The sequence below is a fragment of the Corylus avellana genome, chromosome ca3 (genome assembly GCF_901000735.1).
Source record: "Corylus avellana chromosome ca3, CavTom2PMs-1.0".
Taxonomy (NCBI): domain Eukaryota; kingdom Viridiplantae; phylum Streptophyta; class Magnoliopsida; order Fagales; family Betulaceae; genus Corylus; species Corylus avellana.
In genome coordinates, this window is record NC_081543.1 from 4558751 (window position 1) to 4576347 (window position 17597).

Sequence of the window (17597 nt, forward strand, 5' to 3'; positions counted from 1 at the left end):
TCACTGCCATAATGCTTAATTAGACATTGTTGAAGCTCTTGGAAGACCATTTTTAGCAAAACACCTTTCATGCATCCTTCTTAATTTTCAGCCCCATTCTATTGAAGAAAAACACACAAACACCATCATGTAAACATGCTGTGTCAATTAACATAGAAAATGAAAAATCATAAAGGGGAATCTATTCCAAGAGCTGTTATGATAATCTTGCTCAAACAAAACTACATTTTGCTTGATTGGTGAGTGCAATGGACCAATTGAAAAATAGCAGGCTTATTATCGGTTTAGTTTTGACTACCATCTTGTCTCACACATTCGAAGAACTAAGACTAAATGAAAGTAGTCACATTTCTGCCAAAAATAAAAAATAAATGGTGTCGTATGTCGCCTTTTCCCTCTCCATTTTTCGGCCCCCCTCATTGGGTTTTAAGAAGAAGGGTGGCGCTCTGAATCAATCAAAAAGCTTATTGATTTGATTGAAGAGAACTAATACTATTTCTTAGCTTAGCTAGCATTTTAGGAGAATCTAGTAATTTAGTCGGTTCATAACAATCTCTGTAAAGCAAGGGGCAAAGCTTCTATGGCAACTCCCCTGATGTAGTGTCGGTCACTAGAAGAGTTCGCCACGTTTATATAAAGACAAGGATCCTCTCAATTTTAAATAAAATAGAAAGTACGAGCCTTGAGACAAGGCAACACCATATAACAAAATGGGATAAATGCTAACTTGGTTGGTTTGTGGTTTGAACAAATAGTTTTCTAGGATTTAAAAAGTGAAAAAACAAGTTCTTGCTTATAGAAAAGTTGATGGAATCCGTTAATGTACTATATCAACACCAATCATATTGTGACACATGTTACTAAAGAGAGACACAACAAATGAGAGAAAAAAGAGAGAGAAGAGACCGCTCATCCATAACTAAGAAGTTTGGAAAACAAGTATCCTGCCAACCCCTGCCGCTAAAAGGCTGCCAAGTCATTTTTAATTTGAGGTTGCGCCATTCACCTTCTCTCTCCCTTAATCACGTTCTCCTCCTCCTTTCCATTCCATGTGGTTATTCAATTGGTGTTGTAGTGATCATCCTGCTGTTAACATTACAGTTGCTTATTACTACTGATTGTTGTTTTTTCGCTGGAGCTGTGATTACTGTTACTGCTAAAGTTATAACCATTTTCATTGCTGAATCAATATTATGATTATTGATTGTGTTCATGAAAACCCCAGAGAGATAGAGGAAGCGAGAGAGAGGAAGAAGTATATAAACGTTAATCTACTCTGTTTCTTCCAACTCCAAAAAATATGTAAAACGGAAGAAACAGAGCATCCATCAAACATGTTCTGTTCCTCTGAATTCTATAAAGAAAACAGAGCAACCCCTCCATCCCATTTGAATTAAATGCCAATTCCTCAAAATCCCAAATGGGTGTTCCTCATATTCCTCTTCTTCTTCTTCTTCTTCTCGCCCTTCCTCTCCGACCCTCGACCCGTCCTTTTGTGCGGCTCCTCAAACAGGGGCACCATCCTGGACTTCCTTCCAAATTTCATTGTTGTTATGGATAATCTCACCGAGGAAGTCGATGAATCCGGATGGTCAGCCGTGTCTATTCTTTCGCCGGCTCCTCAGATCTACACCTTTGCCCAGTGCTTTAGCTTTCTCTCCCACAACGATTGCATAGCCTGTCAGACTGAGGGCCGGACAGAGCTCCCCAGATGCTTTCCTGCCGACTCGGGCCGCATTTATCTTGACGGTTGCTACCTTCGCTATGATACCCATGAATTCTTTGAGGAGCCGCTTAACAGAAACCTTGATACGGTGAAATGTGGGCGTGCCGGAGCTGTTACCAGTGATCAGTACGTCGGACGGGAATTTGCGAAAAGGGTTTATAAAGCCGTCCAGGATGTGACTACGACGGCGGCGATGAACAATGGGTTCGCATTGGCAGGGGAGAAGGGAGGGGTGGAGGCTGTTTATGCAGTAGCTCAGTGCTGGAAGAAACTGACGCCTGATAGCTGCAGGAAATGCCTGACCAATGCAGCGCTAAAGGTAAGTATGTGCGCGCCCGCCTCCGAGGGCACGGCTATGAATGTTGGTTGTTACTTGAGATATTCTACGGAGAATTTCTCTCGCAATGTCACTGAGCTGCCTAAGGAATCAGGTAAGAATCGGTAACTCTCACATACCAATTGTTTTGAGTAGCATGGGCGTTGTTGGGCGCTTTTGATTTTGTTTCGTATTCCTTTTTTGATTTTTGATTTTTTGATAATTCAAGATAACTCTTCTTTGAAGTTTTTAATACTTTTCTTTCCCACGGGGGTCACTGTTTCTCTGAATGGGGCTCAACATGTTTGATTTGGAAGCATTGCTTTTAACCATTGTTCTAACACTTCTAATTTGGAAGCATTGCTTTTAAGTTTTTTAATTTGAATGTTGGGTATGGTGGTCTAGATTTAACATTCGACTTGAGATTTGATTATGCTTGATCTTGTCATTTCTGATGGAATTCAAAAGAGGCGTGTTTTGATATTTTTTTAGAAGGTAATTTTTTTGTGTTTTGATTTATAAAGTGTTTTGATGTGACATAAAGTCGAAAGACCTTTTGACTTTTTTGATAGTCAAAAAAAAAAAAATGATTAAAAAAATGGGTTAACAAACATATAAAGCTATGTAATAGATCTCTCTGAGTTTGGCTTTATGTGATCAGTGGATTTATCTGAGTTTTATAAACCTGAAGAGCCCACATTAGGCCCTTTCTTTCTTGTTTGTTTCATTTGGTCAAGAGCTTGTAATCCTCAATGACATGATTGATCCCTACTCTCTATTATAATAAATTCCTTTCTTAATTTATGTTATGGCATTTCATCTCTGCTTGGGGCTGCTAATAATCTTACTAATAATTTCCTTTCTTCTTTCCAGCATCTCCAGGTGCGACCATCGTTGGGGTCACCATAGTAGGCATTTTGGCAGCAATTATCTTAACTATGCTTGCTCTCATATGTGGTGTACATAAGAGAGTATCAGAGAGGAAAACTGGTACAATTCTGTAAAAAAAAAACATAAACTGTCATGATAGCCTCTTCAGTTCTTTTTTTTTTTTTTTTTTTTTTTTTTTTTAATTTTAAACGATGTTATGATCAAAGAACCAGCAGGCAAATCACTACCAAACAAAGGAAATCATAAATCACTGTTACTGAACTCATTTGGCTTCAATCCATGCTTTGTGACCTAGGCATTTTTCTTCCCACTTCTCCCATTCTATTGTGTGATAACATTGGTGTCACATATGACATACGAACGACAAATCCAGCCTTTTATGCACGAACCAAATACATCAAGATTGATTTTCATTTTGTCCGAGATAAAGTTGCCTTTAAAGCGCTAGACGTGCACGTTCTTTCTAACAAGGATAACTCGGCCAACATCCTCACCAAACTCATTACATCACACCGATTTATCTCCATGAGGACCAATCTCAACATCATATAACACACGTCTCACTTGCGGGAGCATGAAGAACTAGCAGCCAAATTAATCAAAAATCAAGCCACCACTAAACAAGGAAATCACAATGCTTTGATCATGCAATCTGACCAACCACTACACATTACAATTCTTGTCTATATAATCACATGTATAAGTAAAGTGTGTGCAAAAGAAATCAATCAAATTACCTCAGCTTATTAATGATTCAGTCTTCTTTTACTTCACTGCAGAGAAAAAAAATCTTGCTGACATTTCAATTTCTGTGGACAAGTCCTTGAATTTCAAGTATGAATTGCTCGAGAAGGCCACCAATTCTTTTGATGGCTCGAGGAAGCTAGGCCAAGGTGGAGCTGGTTCTGTGTTTAAGGGCACTCTCCATGATGGGACAATTGTTGCAGTTAAAAGATTGTTCTTCAATACGCGGCAATGGGCGGATGAGTTCTTCAATGAGGTGAACTTGATCAGCCGCATTCAACACAAGAACATTGTTAAGCTTTTGGGTTGCAGCATTGAGGGCCCAGAAAGCCTTCTAGTTTATGAATATGTAATCAACAAAAGCCTTGATCAAATAATTTTCGGTGAGTAATCCAATAAGTTTGCTTTCAAGTTCAATAGCTATGATACCATCATTTTCTATTACTCATTGCCCCTGGTTTCCCAACTTCTCTAACAGTAGTCCTTTGAATGTTGAAATGGAGGATGACTATGACTTAGATTCTGGGTGTCTATTTATGCAGGTAAGAACAACACAATCCTTCTCCTAACCTGGCAGAAGCGGTTTGATATCATCTCCGGAGTAGCAGCCGGCCTTGCATATCTTCATGGAGGTTGTGGAGAAAAAATAATCCACAGAGACATAAAAACCAGCAATATTCTCCTTGATGAGAATCTTACTGCAAAGATTGCTGATTTCGGACTTGCTCGATGTGTCGCGCCAGATAAATCTCATATTAGCACAGGAGTAGCAGGAACACTGTAAGCACAAACTATCTCCATTAGTCTTATCTTGCTTTTGGTATAATTTCTGCATTATATACCCTCATGTTATCTTTTGAATCTCTACAAACTTGACACACAATTAGTCACATTATGAAAATGTCGCTGAATTTTTGTTTTTTTTTTTCTTCTTTCTTCTAAACTATGACATTTGCTGCAGAGGATATATGGCTCCTGAATATCTTGTTCGAGGACAGCTAACAGAAAAGGCAGATGTTTATGCTTTTGGTGTGCTGGTTCTAGAGGTTGTATGTGGCAGGAAGAACACTGTTTTCACGACAGGATCAAGTTCAGTTTTGCACTCTGTAAGATTCATTGCCTTTTGCATTGCTAATAAATAATGATATATATATATTAAGCATATGAAAGTGTCTGACTCTAGGCAGCCTGGTGTCCTGGCTTTCATTGTTGTCATCAGGTTTGGAGGAATTACAAGGCAAAGAAAATTACTGACTCTGTTGATCCTGCCTTGAATGGTGTATATTCTGTGGGAGAGGCTTCCAACGTGCTTCAAATTGGGCTTCTTTGCACTCAAGCTTCTGCTGCACTAAGACCATCCGTGTTTGAAGTGGTTGAGATGCTAAACAATGAAAAATGTGTCATCCCCCCACCCAAACAACCTCCATTCTTGAATGCTAGTGTCCTAAGTTCAGATGACTCCAGCAATAATTCTTATTCTACGATCACTTTGACCTCAAACTGGAAAACAACAACTGAAGGGTTCTCTTTGTCCAACAGCAAGTCCTCAATCTCAAGTGGGCAACCGCCAGCTGAAGCCACCACTTTTTACAGTGCCCAATCTGCCAGTGTGGGCATTCCTGGATCAGATAATTAGTCTTTCAAGATTTCCAGCACTTGAGCCAAGCTAGATTGACCTCAAATTCTCTAGAGATTGATGGAGAGGGAGTTAGATTCTAGCCATTGCAATGAGGGAAGCTTTGTAATATGTAATAATAGTGAAAGTTTTGTCACATAGCTAGGTGCTTTCTGTTGGGGAAATTTACTTAATTAGTTCTTGGGATTTGTAGTTGTACCAAATTGATCCCCGAATATAAAAATATCTTAAAGATTCATAGGTAAGCTATTCGCCCCTAATGTTGGGCGGAAATAAAATGCAGTTTCAATTTCGGTTTGATATAGTAGGCGGGTTTTTTTTCTTTTCGTCGGTTAACTGATAATTAATTGACTTAACCGATTTTTCAAGTGAATTTTGAATTTTATCTTGTAAGTTTCCTTATTGTTTTGTCGTGCTAATTTGTAGCTGTCCTTTTGGTCAGCATTCCATGAATTTACTTTTTTCTTTTCATTTACAAAGCATATGCTTTATTGATTATGTAAAAGAAGTTGATAAATCTTAACATAAAAACTTGCAACCGACCGTTAACCGACCACCTATTAACTGATTAACCAAAAAAGTTAAAACTATTTTGTCGGTTAGTTAACCGACTTAACTGACTTTCATGGTTCAGTAGACAAAAATGCCCCTACAGACACTAATGTGATACAAATTTAAAACTATCAAAAATTGGTCAAATAAATGACATGGCCTTGGATGCCTTTTCTAGCCCATCTGATAACCCAAAACAAAGGTGGGCCGGGCCCAGAATGCATATTTTGGCGCATAATCTGGAAAACAATTTCTCGGAGATTTCGAGTGGAGATAATAGAAACTGGGAGGAATCAGAATCTCACTGAGTCACTCCAACCGAGAAATAGAATCCCCGTCTGTTTTTTTCCCTTTCCTTCTAGCTTTGGCTTTGTGAAAATCCCATAAATTAGCTTCTAATGGCGGGCTCGTGAGGGACCGATCGAAACGTTGTCGCTTCGAAAGCAGCCATGACTTTGAGCACAGACTCTCGCACTCCTCTGGAGTGGAAGTTCTCCCAGGTCTTCGGCGAACGAGCTCCCGGAGAGGACGTCCAAGATGGTTAGTTTCTCTCTGTGTGCGTGTTTGGTTACTGAGAAACTGTGGGAAAAGAAATTAGATGTTTAATCTTGTAAACTTTGATAATTGTGGTGTCGGTCCCGGGAAAAGTTGTAATTCTTGCTCAACGGAGTCTTGTGTTGTGTGTGTGTGTGTTTGTTTGCTTAGAACATTTGGGAAAGGGTGAATAATTTGAAGAATCGTTAATAGTCTGATGCGTGGCTTAGCATAGTTGAGCTTTCTTTTTTGAGAAACAAAGGCACTTGATAACATGACAACAAGGTTTTTGTTTTCTTTTCATCCGTTTTCGCAGCAACCAAACATACTGTGGTCTTACTTAACTTCGAGAAAGTTTGACACTAAGCTAGAGCTTTGTTTTATTTCGATATAACTGTTCAAAGAATTTCTCCTATTCTTGACAATATTGTTAAATTAAGTATTGGCCTTTCTTTTAGTTGATATCATTACCACGATGGGATTCGATAAGAGTGGAGATTACCTTGGCGTTGGAGATCGGGGCGGCCGTGTTGTAATTTTCGAAAGAAAGGATGGGAAAGATGTAAGAATCAACCATTCATTATAGGGTGCTTCTAAATATGTTTTACTTTGAAGTTAGGAAGCTTTTTCTGAATTCATTCTGGGCTATTTTGTTGTTTAGGCTGGCAGCTGTAGTGGTTGTTTGGCATCTAAGTTGGGTAAATTGGGTTTATGATCTTTTTATCATTAATTATTGGCTTATTAGACTTCGAATCCGCACCTTTCTCGGAATGAGTTGGAGCAGTTGGATTTTAGTTTCACAGGCCATCCTCAATTCCAGTATAAGACTGAGTTTCAGAGTCATGAGCCTGAGGTATGCTTTATTCTTTATGTTTGAAAATATGGGATCTATGATATATATTATATGGCTGTTTTTAGTGTACTGGTGCATTTCGCTTGTGCTGCCTATGTGTGTTGCAGATCCTGATGGTATACCTTTTCTTTAGTTTGATTATTTGAAGAGTCTGGAAATTGAAGAGAAGATCAGCAAAGTACGATGGTGTGCAACACAGAATGGATCGCAATTTATCCTTTCTACAAATGATAAGACGATTAAACTGTGGAAGGTATGGGTATTTCAGAATAAGTAACTCTATCTCTAAGGCTTTATATTTTGCACAATAAAAATATTTTCAACATACAACTAAAAAGGATTGAGTATTACCCTCAAAGTTTAGAGATCCAAATGCTTTTGTACATTATGCCTAGAAGATGAAGGTTGAGTGGTTTGTCAACTTCTTCTCTTGATTAGTTAAGATTAGTTATCCTGGATTGAAAATTTCTCTTTGGTCAAGTTGCTTATTGTAGCCTATATCTAACTAGTCCCTTGCTATATCCAAAATTTCGATTATGTTCTTTAGAGTGTATGGGTTGGAGATTTGAGAGTAGGCTGACTAGATATTCAAAAAGGTGATGAGAGTAAGGGTGGATTAGAATGGGCGGGAGACTTATTTGTGGTATATTGTCAAGGGAAGAAAACATGGGACTCACTAAAGAAGGGAACCGAGTACAGAAATTGGAATATGTCTTAGTGGACTACTTCGGTTGTTGGCTTAGCATGGAAAAGAAAAAAGAGGATTTGTGTTCTATCCTTATAGGGTCTTCAATTTTGGAAGCTTGTTTTGTGTGAATCATTTGGTTTTCTATTCATTTAGATGTTCATTAATGCTGAAGACTAAGGTTGGATGGAGAGGACAGAGAAAGATGGTCCTTTGAAAGTTAGAGTTATTTAGGGTTAATAATTTCGTCCCCAATTTTCTAGCTGTCTGGAAATATCCCAGAAAGGTGGTAGAGAAGGAGGGAGGGAGGGATGTTGGCACTTTCATTATATAAGTAAGAGGGTTTGCTCCCAAAGGTCTCCCCAAGGCATGTTGGGCCACTAAAACTTTCTTTTTGAGCAGGAAACTGAAATCCCAGATAAATTCTGGAATGTTATATACAAATATTTCTCAAATTTTGTTTCAAATTTTTATGAATATATAATTAGACAAACTGTCAGGAAAAACATTTTCCTAGATGTTTTTTTTTTCCCTGCCTTAGTGGACAATAGGGAGTCTCTTTCCTCATTAGTTGTCTAGGGAAAACGTACTTTGTTTTGTTAGCTTGAAAGTTGCTTTCTCCACCAAGTAAGTGGTAATAGATAAGATTGAAATCCAGAAATGGTGGAGATGCCTGATTGCGGTACTTGTCATAAAAGCCAAGTGGATATCTAACACCCCGGTTCTATATTGGGAAGATGAGGAGTAACCTACACAAGGTAGGTAGTTTATAAAGATAGGTATGAATGCTAAGCCTCACATTGCCTAGTTACTAGGTGAAAATAGGCTTTATAAAAAATTCTAAGAAAGCTTCAAATTAATTAGTCTTTTTGGGGTGATAGCTTAGACGTGGCTAGAGCTTTTCCTTGAGTTTATAAATTGTATCAGCCACCTAATAATAGCAGACCATGTGGTATTGGAACACTACGTGACGTGATCATGACAAGGACATCAACAGTTTAAGAGGGAGAGTGTGTAAGACCTCGGTCTCATATTGGAAAGATGAGGAGTAACTCACATAAAGTGGGTGGTTTATAAAGATATTCATGAGTACTAAGTCTCACATTGCATAGTTACTATATGAAACCGAGCTTTATAATGAATTCTAAGAAAACTCCAATTTGACTAGTCATTTTGGAGTGATAATACAGATGTGGCTAGCGTTTTTCCCTGGATCATTACAAGATATCATGTTACAGTTGGTACCAATTTTGTTGCTTATTTGTTACTTAGTGACTACTGTTACATTTTTGGGGAATCCTGATGGAAGGTTATTTTTCACTGCATGGAGCGTGAAGATGCAAATAATATGGAAGGCTGCAACATTTTTTATTATTTGAGAAATTTGGAAGGAGTGAGAGGAAGATTGAATGATATCATTTACATACATCTTGGTGGTGTTCATCTTTGCGTCAATTCTGGATTTTTCTTTGGCAAACTTTAACAAACATCATACACCTCTATGCATTTTTCATACAATTTCTATTTGAGCCGTTTTTTCAGTGATGAAGGGCATTGTTAGTTTTATACAACTTGCAAACTTTTTGCTTTTTGTTCTTTTCTTTAACTCTTCTTTCCTCATCCATAAAGATTGCACCCTTGATGGTTTCAACCTGTCACTACTGTTCTAAAATGACTTAGGCAATGCTAACTTGTTCTTTCTGTGGTTTTTGAGGCCAGGTCAAGGAACGTAGAGTGAAGAAAGTAAAAGAAATTGACCATAATCCGCTTGTGTGTTCGGAGAATTCACTTTTGGCTGAAAGGAGTTTCATGAGTGGGCAAGATAAACCATCTGTTGATAATGGCTATCATCTTGAATGGACAGAAAAGATGGCTGCAAACATGTTGCCATTTCAAGAAGTGCATCCCAAGGTCGGTATTTGTGGATTATAGTATGTCTATTACAGGTTGACTGCATCAGTTTTCTTTAGTATATAAATTTAATTGTAGTAGTCTGTTTTGTAACTAGATTGCTGATATTGAAGACACTGCTCGTACAAGATGTCGAAAGGTGTATGCTCATGCTCATGATTTTAACATCAACTCCATCTCAAATAATAGGTGAAGTTTGTACCTGCTACCTTTGTATTGTACCTTTAATATAATTGCTTGCTTAGGGAATGCCTTGCAGCACAAAAGGTGAATATGAGAGAAGGATTTGTATTTCTAGTTTGTCAAATTAGCCAGCCTTTACTTTTTCCTTATCTATTTACCCTTACCTTTCTCTAGGTTGCAGGAACAGTATTTGTTTAGTAATGTAGAAACTTAATATATGGGTGTTATGCTGACACTAAAACAATAATCTGGTGTCATAATCTATGCACAGTGATGGTGAGACATTTATTTCGGCGGATGACCTGAGAATAAACTGGTGGAACCTTGAGATTAGTGATCAGTGTTTCAATATCATTGACATGAAACCATCAAACATGGAGGATCTTACTGGTAATTCTGTCAATCTCTAAAGAGTTTATGGTGTAATTTCTGCCACATTCTTTATTTATTTTTTACAGTACTCTAATTTTGTATCATCTATATATCCCCTACTCTCCTTTTTTCTCATCATTCTCAATGAATTTTTTTATTTTATTTTTATAAGTAATAAAATGTTTTATTAAAAAGCGTAAAGGTGCCCCAAGGTACACTGGGAGTATACAACAGGATCACCTAACTAGAAAGAGAAAAACAAAGAAGAAAATCATCATAGCTAATCGATACTAGAAAGACATGCGCAACGGTCCAAAGATACAGAGAATGAAAGCAAGAGGCTAGTATGTCTTCCCAGGTCCACCTGAGATACACTAGGGCTTTTCTTGGGGTTTGGTTGGGTCTCTTGTATTCCCCTTTGGTTGGGTGTTTGGTTTGATTGGGTTTTTCTGGGTTTTTGCTTTGTTAGGGTGTTTGGTTGGGTTCCTTTGTATACATTTGTGTACTTAGAGGCGCTTTGCGCTTTTTTTGTTATATACTACATTACTTATCAAAAAAAAAAAATGTCTTCCCAGGTCCCCTCCAAATCCTCAAAGCACCTATTATTCATTTCCCTCCACAGACACCAAAAAAAGCACGTAGGCACCATTTTCCATACCGCGGCACTCCCCCTCCTCCCCGAAGACCACCAACAAGCGGGCAAATTCGAGACTCGATTCGGCATTAAGATTCAATGAATTGCGAAACATTAAGAGAAAAAGGATTATAAATTGTGAATGTTGCAGCAAAAGAAGTTGCACTACCTAACTAATTCTATTGACAGACCTTTTATTTGTCCTTTTGATACGTGTAACTTTTTTTTCTTCCCATTACTGAACACTAAGCTGCAACTGTTGGATGTTTAGAATCAGGGGAGGAGGTTGAGGATGAGCAGAATAGAGTGGGATTCATTTGGTTTTGCAGACTTGAACTTTGAGCAATATTCGAACTCTGAACAGTAGTTAATCATTCTTTTGTCTGGATCAGCCATAGTATTTGGAAATTGGAACTGGTTCAAAATTCCAGATTGATGGTTTGGAGGCAGAACCAATTTTCTTGTGGAATAATTAAATTTTAATGTAGTTCTATAAGATGCCATGACCACAAGTGATGGTAATGTTTGACAAACCTGTTTATAATCCTGACCCAACACCTTACAACTCATTCATATATTTATTGAGTTATGGTGTGAGAACCTAGCCCATTGGATATGTGACATGATTAAGCAGCAAATAAATTAAGGTGCATGGATTTCTTGGTGCCATGGGCCATTAACATAATCCGTCTACTTGTGTTTTTTTTTTTTTCTTACCTTTTTAACTGTAAATCACTGGCAATAAGGGAATGTGCTCATATACCATTTAAGTAACCAAAAAGAGGCGAAAGTGGCCCGAGGCATAGATTTATTACGTTATGTCACTCATATATCTGTTACATCTTGAATTTTTATTCAGAGGTCATAACATCAGCTGAATTCCATCCAATTCACTGCAATCTGCTTGCATACAGCAGCTCTAGAGGGTTTATTCGTCTAGTTGACATGCGGCGTTCGGCATTATGTGACCACAGTGCAAGAATGTGAGTTTCTGTCCATTCCTGTTTCCTTTTTTTGGTCCATGTTTCATGAGTTTTGATTTTTACTTTCACTTTTCATCTGTACTTTTTTACTATTTCAGAACACGTGGAAATATGGTCTGATATTTTTCATATGGAGTTTGATTTTGCAGATTACAAGATGGAGGATCCCATGGGTTTAAATCATTTTTCACAGAGATCATTGCGTCCATCTCTGATATAAAGTTTTCAAGTGATGGGCGGCACATCTTAAGTCGTGATTACATGAATCTGAAGGTCTTATTACTAAATTGAGCCTGGCTTTTCAATTCAAAATGTCCATCCAGACTGTCATCCGCATAAGATTTATACTATTCATGGATTTAGGGAATGATATGATTACAAGTTTCTATTACAATCAAATTTTCAAGGCATGTTTGTAAAAGACTTTCCTTTTAGATCTAGTTATTAGACATCATCTTATTTTCTTTATATATGATGTGACAAGTCTATGGCCTACAGCCACTGTAGTTTGGGGACACAATTTTTTTTGAAGTGAGAAAGATCATTTTTTGACTTCTTAGCTTATTTTCGATGAGTTATTTTGACACAAGGGCAAGCCCATAATACATTTTATACCAACCAAAGAACATTATTTGTACTTCTCATGACTGTATTTTGTTTTTTCTGCCTTTACATCTGATTTCTGTAACTCCTAGTTTTAAATTTCTTGCATGTACTATCTTTTGTGTTTGCTTTTGTTTTATGTCAATATTTTTCATATATTGTGATTAAAAGACACATGACACTTCTTTGGTGGTCTGTTTTCGGAGTAATAATTTTGATGACAAATGCATCTTCTCATTCATGATCGTCTTCTACATTACCACCTTGAAGACAACCCGGTAGTTCACTACTCTCTACTAATTGAGGCTTTATTTCTTGTTGCAGCTGTGGGACATGCATATGGATTCATCTCCGGTTACAACATTCAAGGTTCATGATCACTTGAATCCTAGGGTAAGTGAGCCAATATGATTCTTCATACCACCAATTAAAAAAGATGGTTCTTACGGATGTTAGGATGTCTTTGTTTGTTGGCAAAGAGTGTTGTGTTTCGAAATTGCCTTTTATTTTCTACCGAATTATGCTCCTTCAATTGTAGTTGTGTTGGTTAACTGATTTTGCCCAATTCCATTTTCACACTCAATAAGCAAAAGCAATTGGAACGAATGCTCTGGTTTTAGCTTTCATCAGATCAACTGAGAGCCTTCTTTCATTTTCTTGTCTTCCTAGAAAACAGCACTCGCTTGGCTATTATATTTTCAGTCTATTGGCATTTTGTGATTCAAATGTTGACCTTAGCTCAGTGGAAAGAGCAGAGGATTCATTCTCAAGGTTGCTGGTTGGACTCCAGCAGGTTGAATTATATTTTCTTGACAAAAAAGGAACAGAAAAGTTTTTTACTGGTGAGGCCAAAAAAGTTGAAATTGTTCTTTGTCTCATTTCTTCTGCAGGAACTGCCAGTTTGTGAATAGATCTTTATACTAGAATAAGGCCATGCGTGAATATATGTGGAGTACTGGATCTTTTTTTACCCAAAAAATTGAAAATTTACCCTCTTTAAACTCTTTCAGGATGAGTTTACCCATGAGAAGCAGCTTATTTTAAAAGAATTGTATTTGTTCTTGAAAAATTGGTTGTTCTTTACATAAAGTCCATGAGCTTAGCTGTAGGAGCCTTCAGTAGTATTTGTGATGTTCCACTTAAAAAAACAAAGTGCTTCAGTTCTTTCCTGAATAGGCTTTATTATTGATAGAACCATGGGACAAGAAAATGCACATGACCCACCAATCAAAAGCACAGTTTTATCATCATGATGGAATTTTTCATGATGAAGATTTTGGTGAATCGCCAGATAAATTTCCTGCAAGACTGCACCTGAGCTTGAGCACCCCCTATGTGCCTATCATACCAATTTTATATTTTATTTGTGTAGGAGGCATAAAGAAGCCTTGGAAGTAACTGCAGTGACATTTTTGATTTAGTGAGATTAGAATGACTTTTAGGTGGCTCAGACTTCGTTTTAGATGGAGCTTCCTTATGCCCTTAGTGGTGACAGGTGAATGCGGTGCCAGCTCCACAAACTCCTGCTCTTGTCTTTCCATTCTATTTAGTTCATTCTTTTATCATCTTTTTTCTTTTTTTACTGTGACTAAGTTGTCTAAGGGTTGCCTGGCGCTATCTTTTGCCACCTATATTGAGACAGTGATCCACAATGAATTATCTTTAAAAGATCAGTGATCGCTTCTACCATATAACCTTTCATCCTCAATTTAAGTTGTGTGAAGGACACATAAACACATGTTGGTGTGCAATGCATACAAGATGGGCAACATTGACCTCGAAAAAGTAAAATGCAAAACAATATAGTGGAAGCCATGGTTTTGCAGTCCCTATGCAGGAGGAGAAAAGGCAAACATAGGAGCTTCCCTGTTATGTATTAATTTGTACAAGGACTGCTCCAAATCAAAGTTGTCCTTTTGAACTTGTACTACAATTAGATCGGTCATGACTTTTGAAAGATGTTCAGCACCTACAAGTCCAAATGACTGGTTGGTAAACATCCCAATTTCAGTATAGAGCTTCAGAAAACTTTCAAGTTAAATTACCAACCTTAATTGACGATGATCCTTGAACTTTGTTCCTGAAGGAATGGTTGTTGGTGTTATTCTGAGTTTCCTTATGTAGAACCGAGATACTTGTACTCCAATGGTGCTGTTAACTTTGTTTAATTAGTTTATGCTGTGTAGGTTTCTTTAAGGATAAATTTTCCCAAATGCAATGTTCATTTACATGTATCCCTTTAGCTGACAGTAGCCATATGTTGTGCAGTTATGTGAGTTGTATAATAACGACTCAATCTTTGATAAATTTGATTGCTGCCTCAGTGGAGATGGAACTCATTTTGCAACTGGATCTTACAGGTTTGTCCTTTCTACCCGAACTGCAGTTGCAAATTAAGTCTTGGGAGAGAGTGTCATAAATCATCTTTGTGCTTGTGTTTCCCTCTAAATAAGGCAGCTTAGCTTACCAAACTTCTCTGAATTTGATTTAGCAATCTTCTACGTATTTTCTCCGATGGTGCTGGAGGTGCAGAAGGGATCACAATAGAAGCTAGCAAAAGTCCCAGCAGGTTAGCTTTTGCCTATTTCTCTTGCTCTTTGTTCCCCAAAAACATAAGCGGTTGAATTGATTTAGGATACATTGACCCAGCTTCTATTGAACCTTTTTTTTTTTTCCCTCAACTTGGAAACAGGAGGCCACTTCGTGATGCTGCTCCAAGGACTAGAAGGTCATCCTTAAGCAACCTGACACGGGGACTTTATCGCCTTGGTTGGTGTTGGCAATTGTTTTTCCTTTCTTTTGGACTTTTATTGAAAAATGCGATTCTGATCTGCTTCCATTTTGTGGTTCAAACCTATCGACTTCTTCGATTCTCTGATTTTGCAGGGCATGAAAACTCAAGCTCAGGTACTAATGAATTCTCTTGTAACTTAAGCTCCAAGCTACTACATTTGGCATGGCATCCAACAACAAATTTAATTGCCTGTGCTGCTGGGAATAGCTTGTTCATGTATTATGCATAATTTCTTGTACAGTTGTACTCCTAGCAATAGAAAGATGCCTTAAATCAACTAATTCTAGGAAGATTTATGTGCATATTAGTTTGTCTTTATTTCCTACAAATCTTACTTGGGTGTGTTCTAGTTTGAAAGCAAAGGATATATATATATATATATATATATATATATATATATATATGATCTTTGAAACTTGAAAGGAAAAAGAGATGAGCCTTCTCTATCATTGTCCAACAAATGTGACATCATGATGACAGGGTTGACTTGAGGCATGCCTTTCAGCAGTTTCTTGGTGTAATAAAAGAATAATTTTCCATTAGAACGGAGAAAGATTTTGGATCTAATTTTTCCTAGTGAGAAAATAGTATAATAAGGAATTTTTTCTTTCTTTCCTTTTTAACTAGAGATGTGAAGTACATTCAAAGTTTATAAAATAGCAATTAAAAACGGACATAAATTAGCTAATTCATACAAGCTAATAAAGTGATGCGTCTCTTAGCATGTGAGAAGCACGTTTTTTTAATAGTATAATAAAGCATGTGCTTTTTACATGCATTAAGAACACATCACTTTATTAGACTGGTATGTATGACTTAGTTACTCTACAGGCTACAAAACAATAGCTAGCACTTTCCACCCTAGAGTGTCTCCCCTTAATAATGTCACCTTGATCCGGTCTAGGGCGTGTGTGGCATGTGTAGGTTCTCTATTCATTAATTAACCAATGGTTGATTGACCCACACTCGCGTGCAAGTTCTATGCAAAAATCTAAAACTTTGTTTTGACTTTCACACGATAATCGATTGAGTGAACCTGAACAAAACTTTCGCTCGATAGTCACTCAAGCAAGTTTATAAGAATTTTAATTTTGTTTTCATTGGGATTTCTTATTACTGTTCTTCTACCTATAAATACATTTATCTTACGTGAACTTTTTAGGTTAAAAGACTTTTTTAAGGAAAAAAAAAAAAAAAACCTATAGAGAGAGAAACCTAATTCATTTCTTTGGTTTAAACTTCTTTACATCTCACTGTATTCCCATATCACTATAAAATCTTAAATCCTTTTTAAGAATTAGAGTTTGGGTAATGAGTTCCTCAAAGGAGGGTACAGATGAGGTGTAGTGTGAGGACCACCGAGATACTCGTCTGCGAGCCCATCTAATATACATACATACAAGATATCCAAAGAAGACCAAAAAGATGTAGTTACACCTAATCAATCATCATAGAAGACCTATATGATGTGGTTAAGTTTAATCAATTAAATAAAAGAGCAAATCAAAATTTCTTTAATTGAAGTTAAAATCGGATTTGATTCAATTCCTTGTTCTGCACACATCTCAATATATTGATCATAACTTTTGACTCAAATATCGAATTGAGGTGAAACCAGTGGCATTCAAAAGCTAACTCGAAATGCGACAAATCTCTATGAAATAAGATTTTTTTAATTCGGACATTTATTATGCCAAAATTGTCCCGCAATATAAGGAAAAAAATCTGAATGAAACGTATTCCAACTAATACTAAGTTTTCTTCATATTTCAACTAGTATTAGGTTTTCTTATAATATAGAGAATTGCTATGCACGAAATTGTAAGGATTTGTACTTTTGAATCCCATGTGCTAAGAGAGTGCTTGAGATATTGGGCATTTGGGTTAATCTCTCCTAAAGTAAAAAGTTGTGCCTTCATCACAGATCACCAATAACGTCCAAAGCCTATCGAAGGTTCCGATTAAGGAGATACACTTCAAAAAGATTGTCAAACTAAGAGACAAGCAATAGACTTGCTGGTCTTACAGAGTTTACAAATTGAAAAGGATTATAAGTTTTCTTAGTATCTATAATCTAGATCTTTTTATAGTAATTTTGAGTTTACCTACCTCGAAGTGATTTTCCTTTTTTGAGAGATTTTCATAAAGTTTTCACTCCGTCACCACAATATCTATGTTTA

General features: G+C 37.0%; 2 protein-coding genes across 2 annotated transcripts; both read left to right on the forward strand.

Annotated features, from left to right (window-relative positions):
- The first annotated feature begins 1397 nt into the window (after positions 1-1397).
- LOC132173583 (cysteine-rich receptor-like protein kinase 1) lies at positions 1398-5313 on the forward strand. Its single transcript, XM_059585100.1, has 6 exons — positions 1398-2157; positions 2925-3032; positions 3713-4060; positions 4220-4457; positions 4639-4783; positions 4897-5313. The coding sequence occupies exons 1-6, from the start codon at positions 1398-1400 to the stop codon at positions 5311-5313; spliced, it is 2016 nt and encodes a 671-aa protein (XP_059441083.1).
- An 836-nt stretch (positions 5314-6149) lies between these two features.
- On the forward strand, positions 6150-15959 carry LOC132175273 (serine/threonine protein phosphatase 2A 55 kDa regulatory subunit B beta isoform-like). The gene is made up of 14 exons (XM_059587158.1): positions 6150-6405; positions 6858-6961; positions 7145-7252; positions 7386-7505; positions 9657-9848; positions 9946-10037; positions 10303-10421; positions 11897-12020; positions 12170-12293; positions 12948-13016; positions 14892-14983; positions 15115-15192; positions 15316-15392; positions 15510-15959. The coding sequence occupies exons 1-14, from the start codon at positions 6315-6317 to the stop codon at positions 15644-15646; spliced, it is 1527 nt and encodes a 508-aa protein (XP_059443141.1). The 5' UTR covers positions 6150-6314; the 3' UTR covers positions 15647-15959.
- The last annotated feature ends 1638 nt before the right edge of the window (positions 15960-17597 follow it).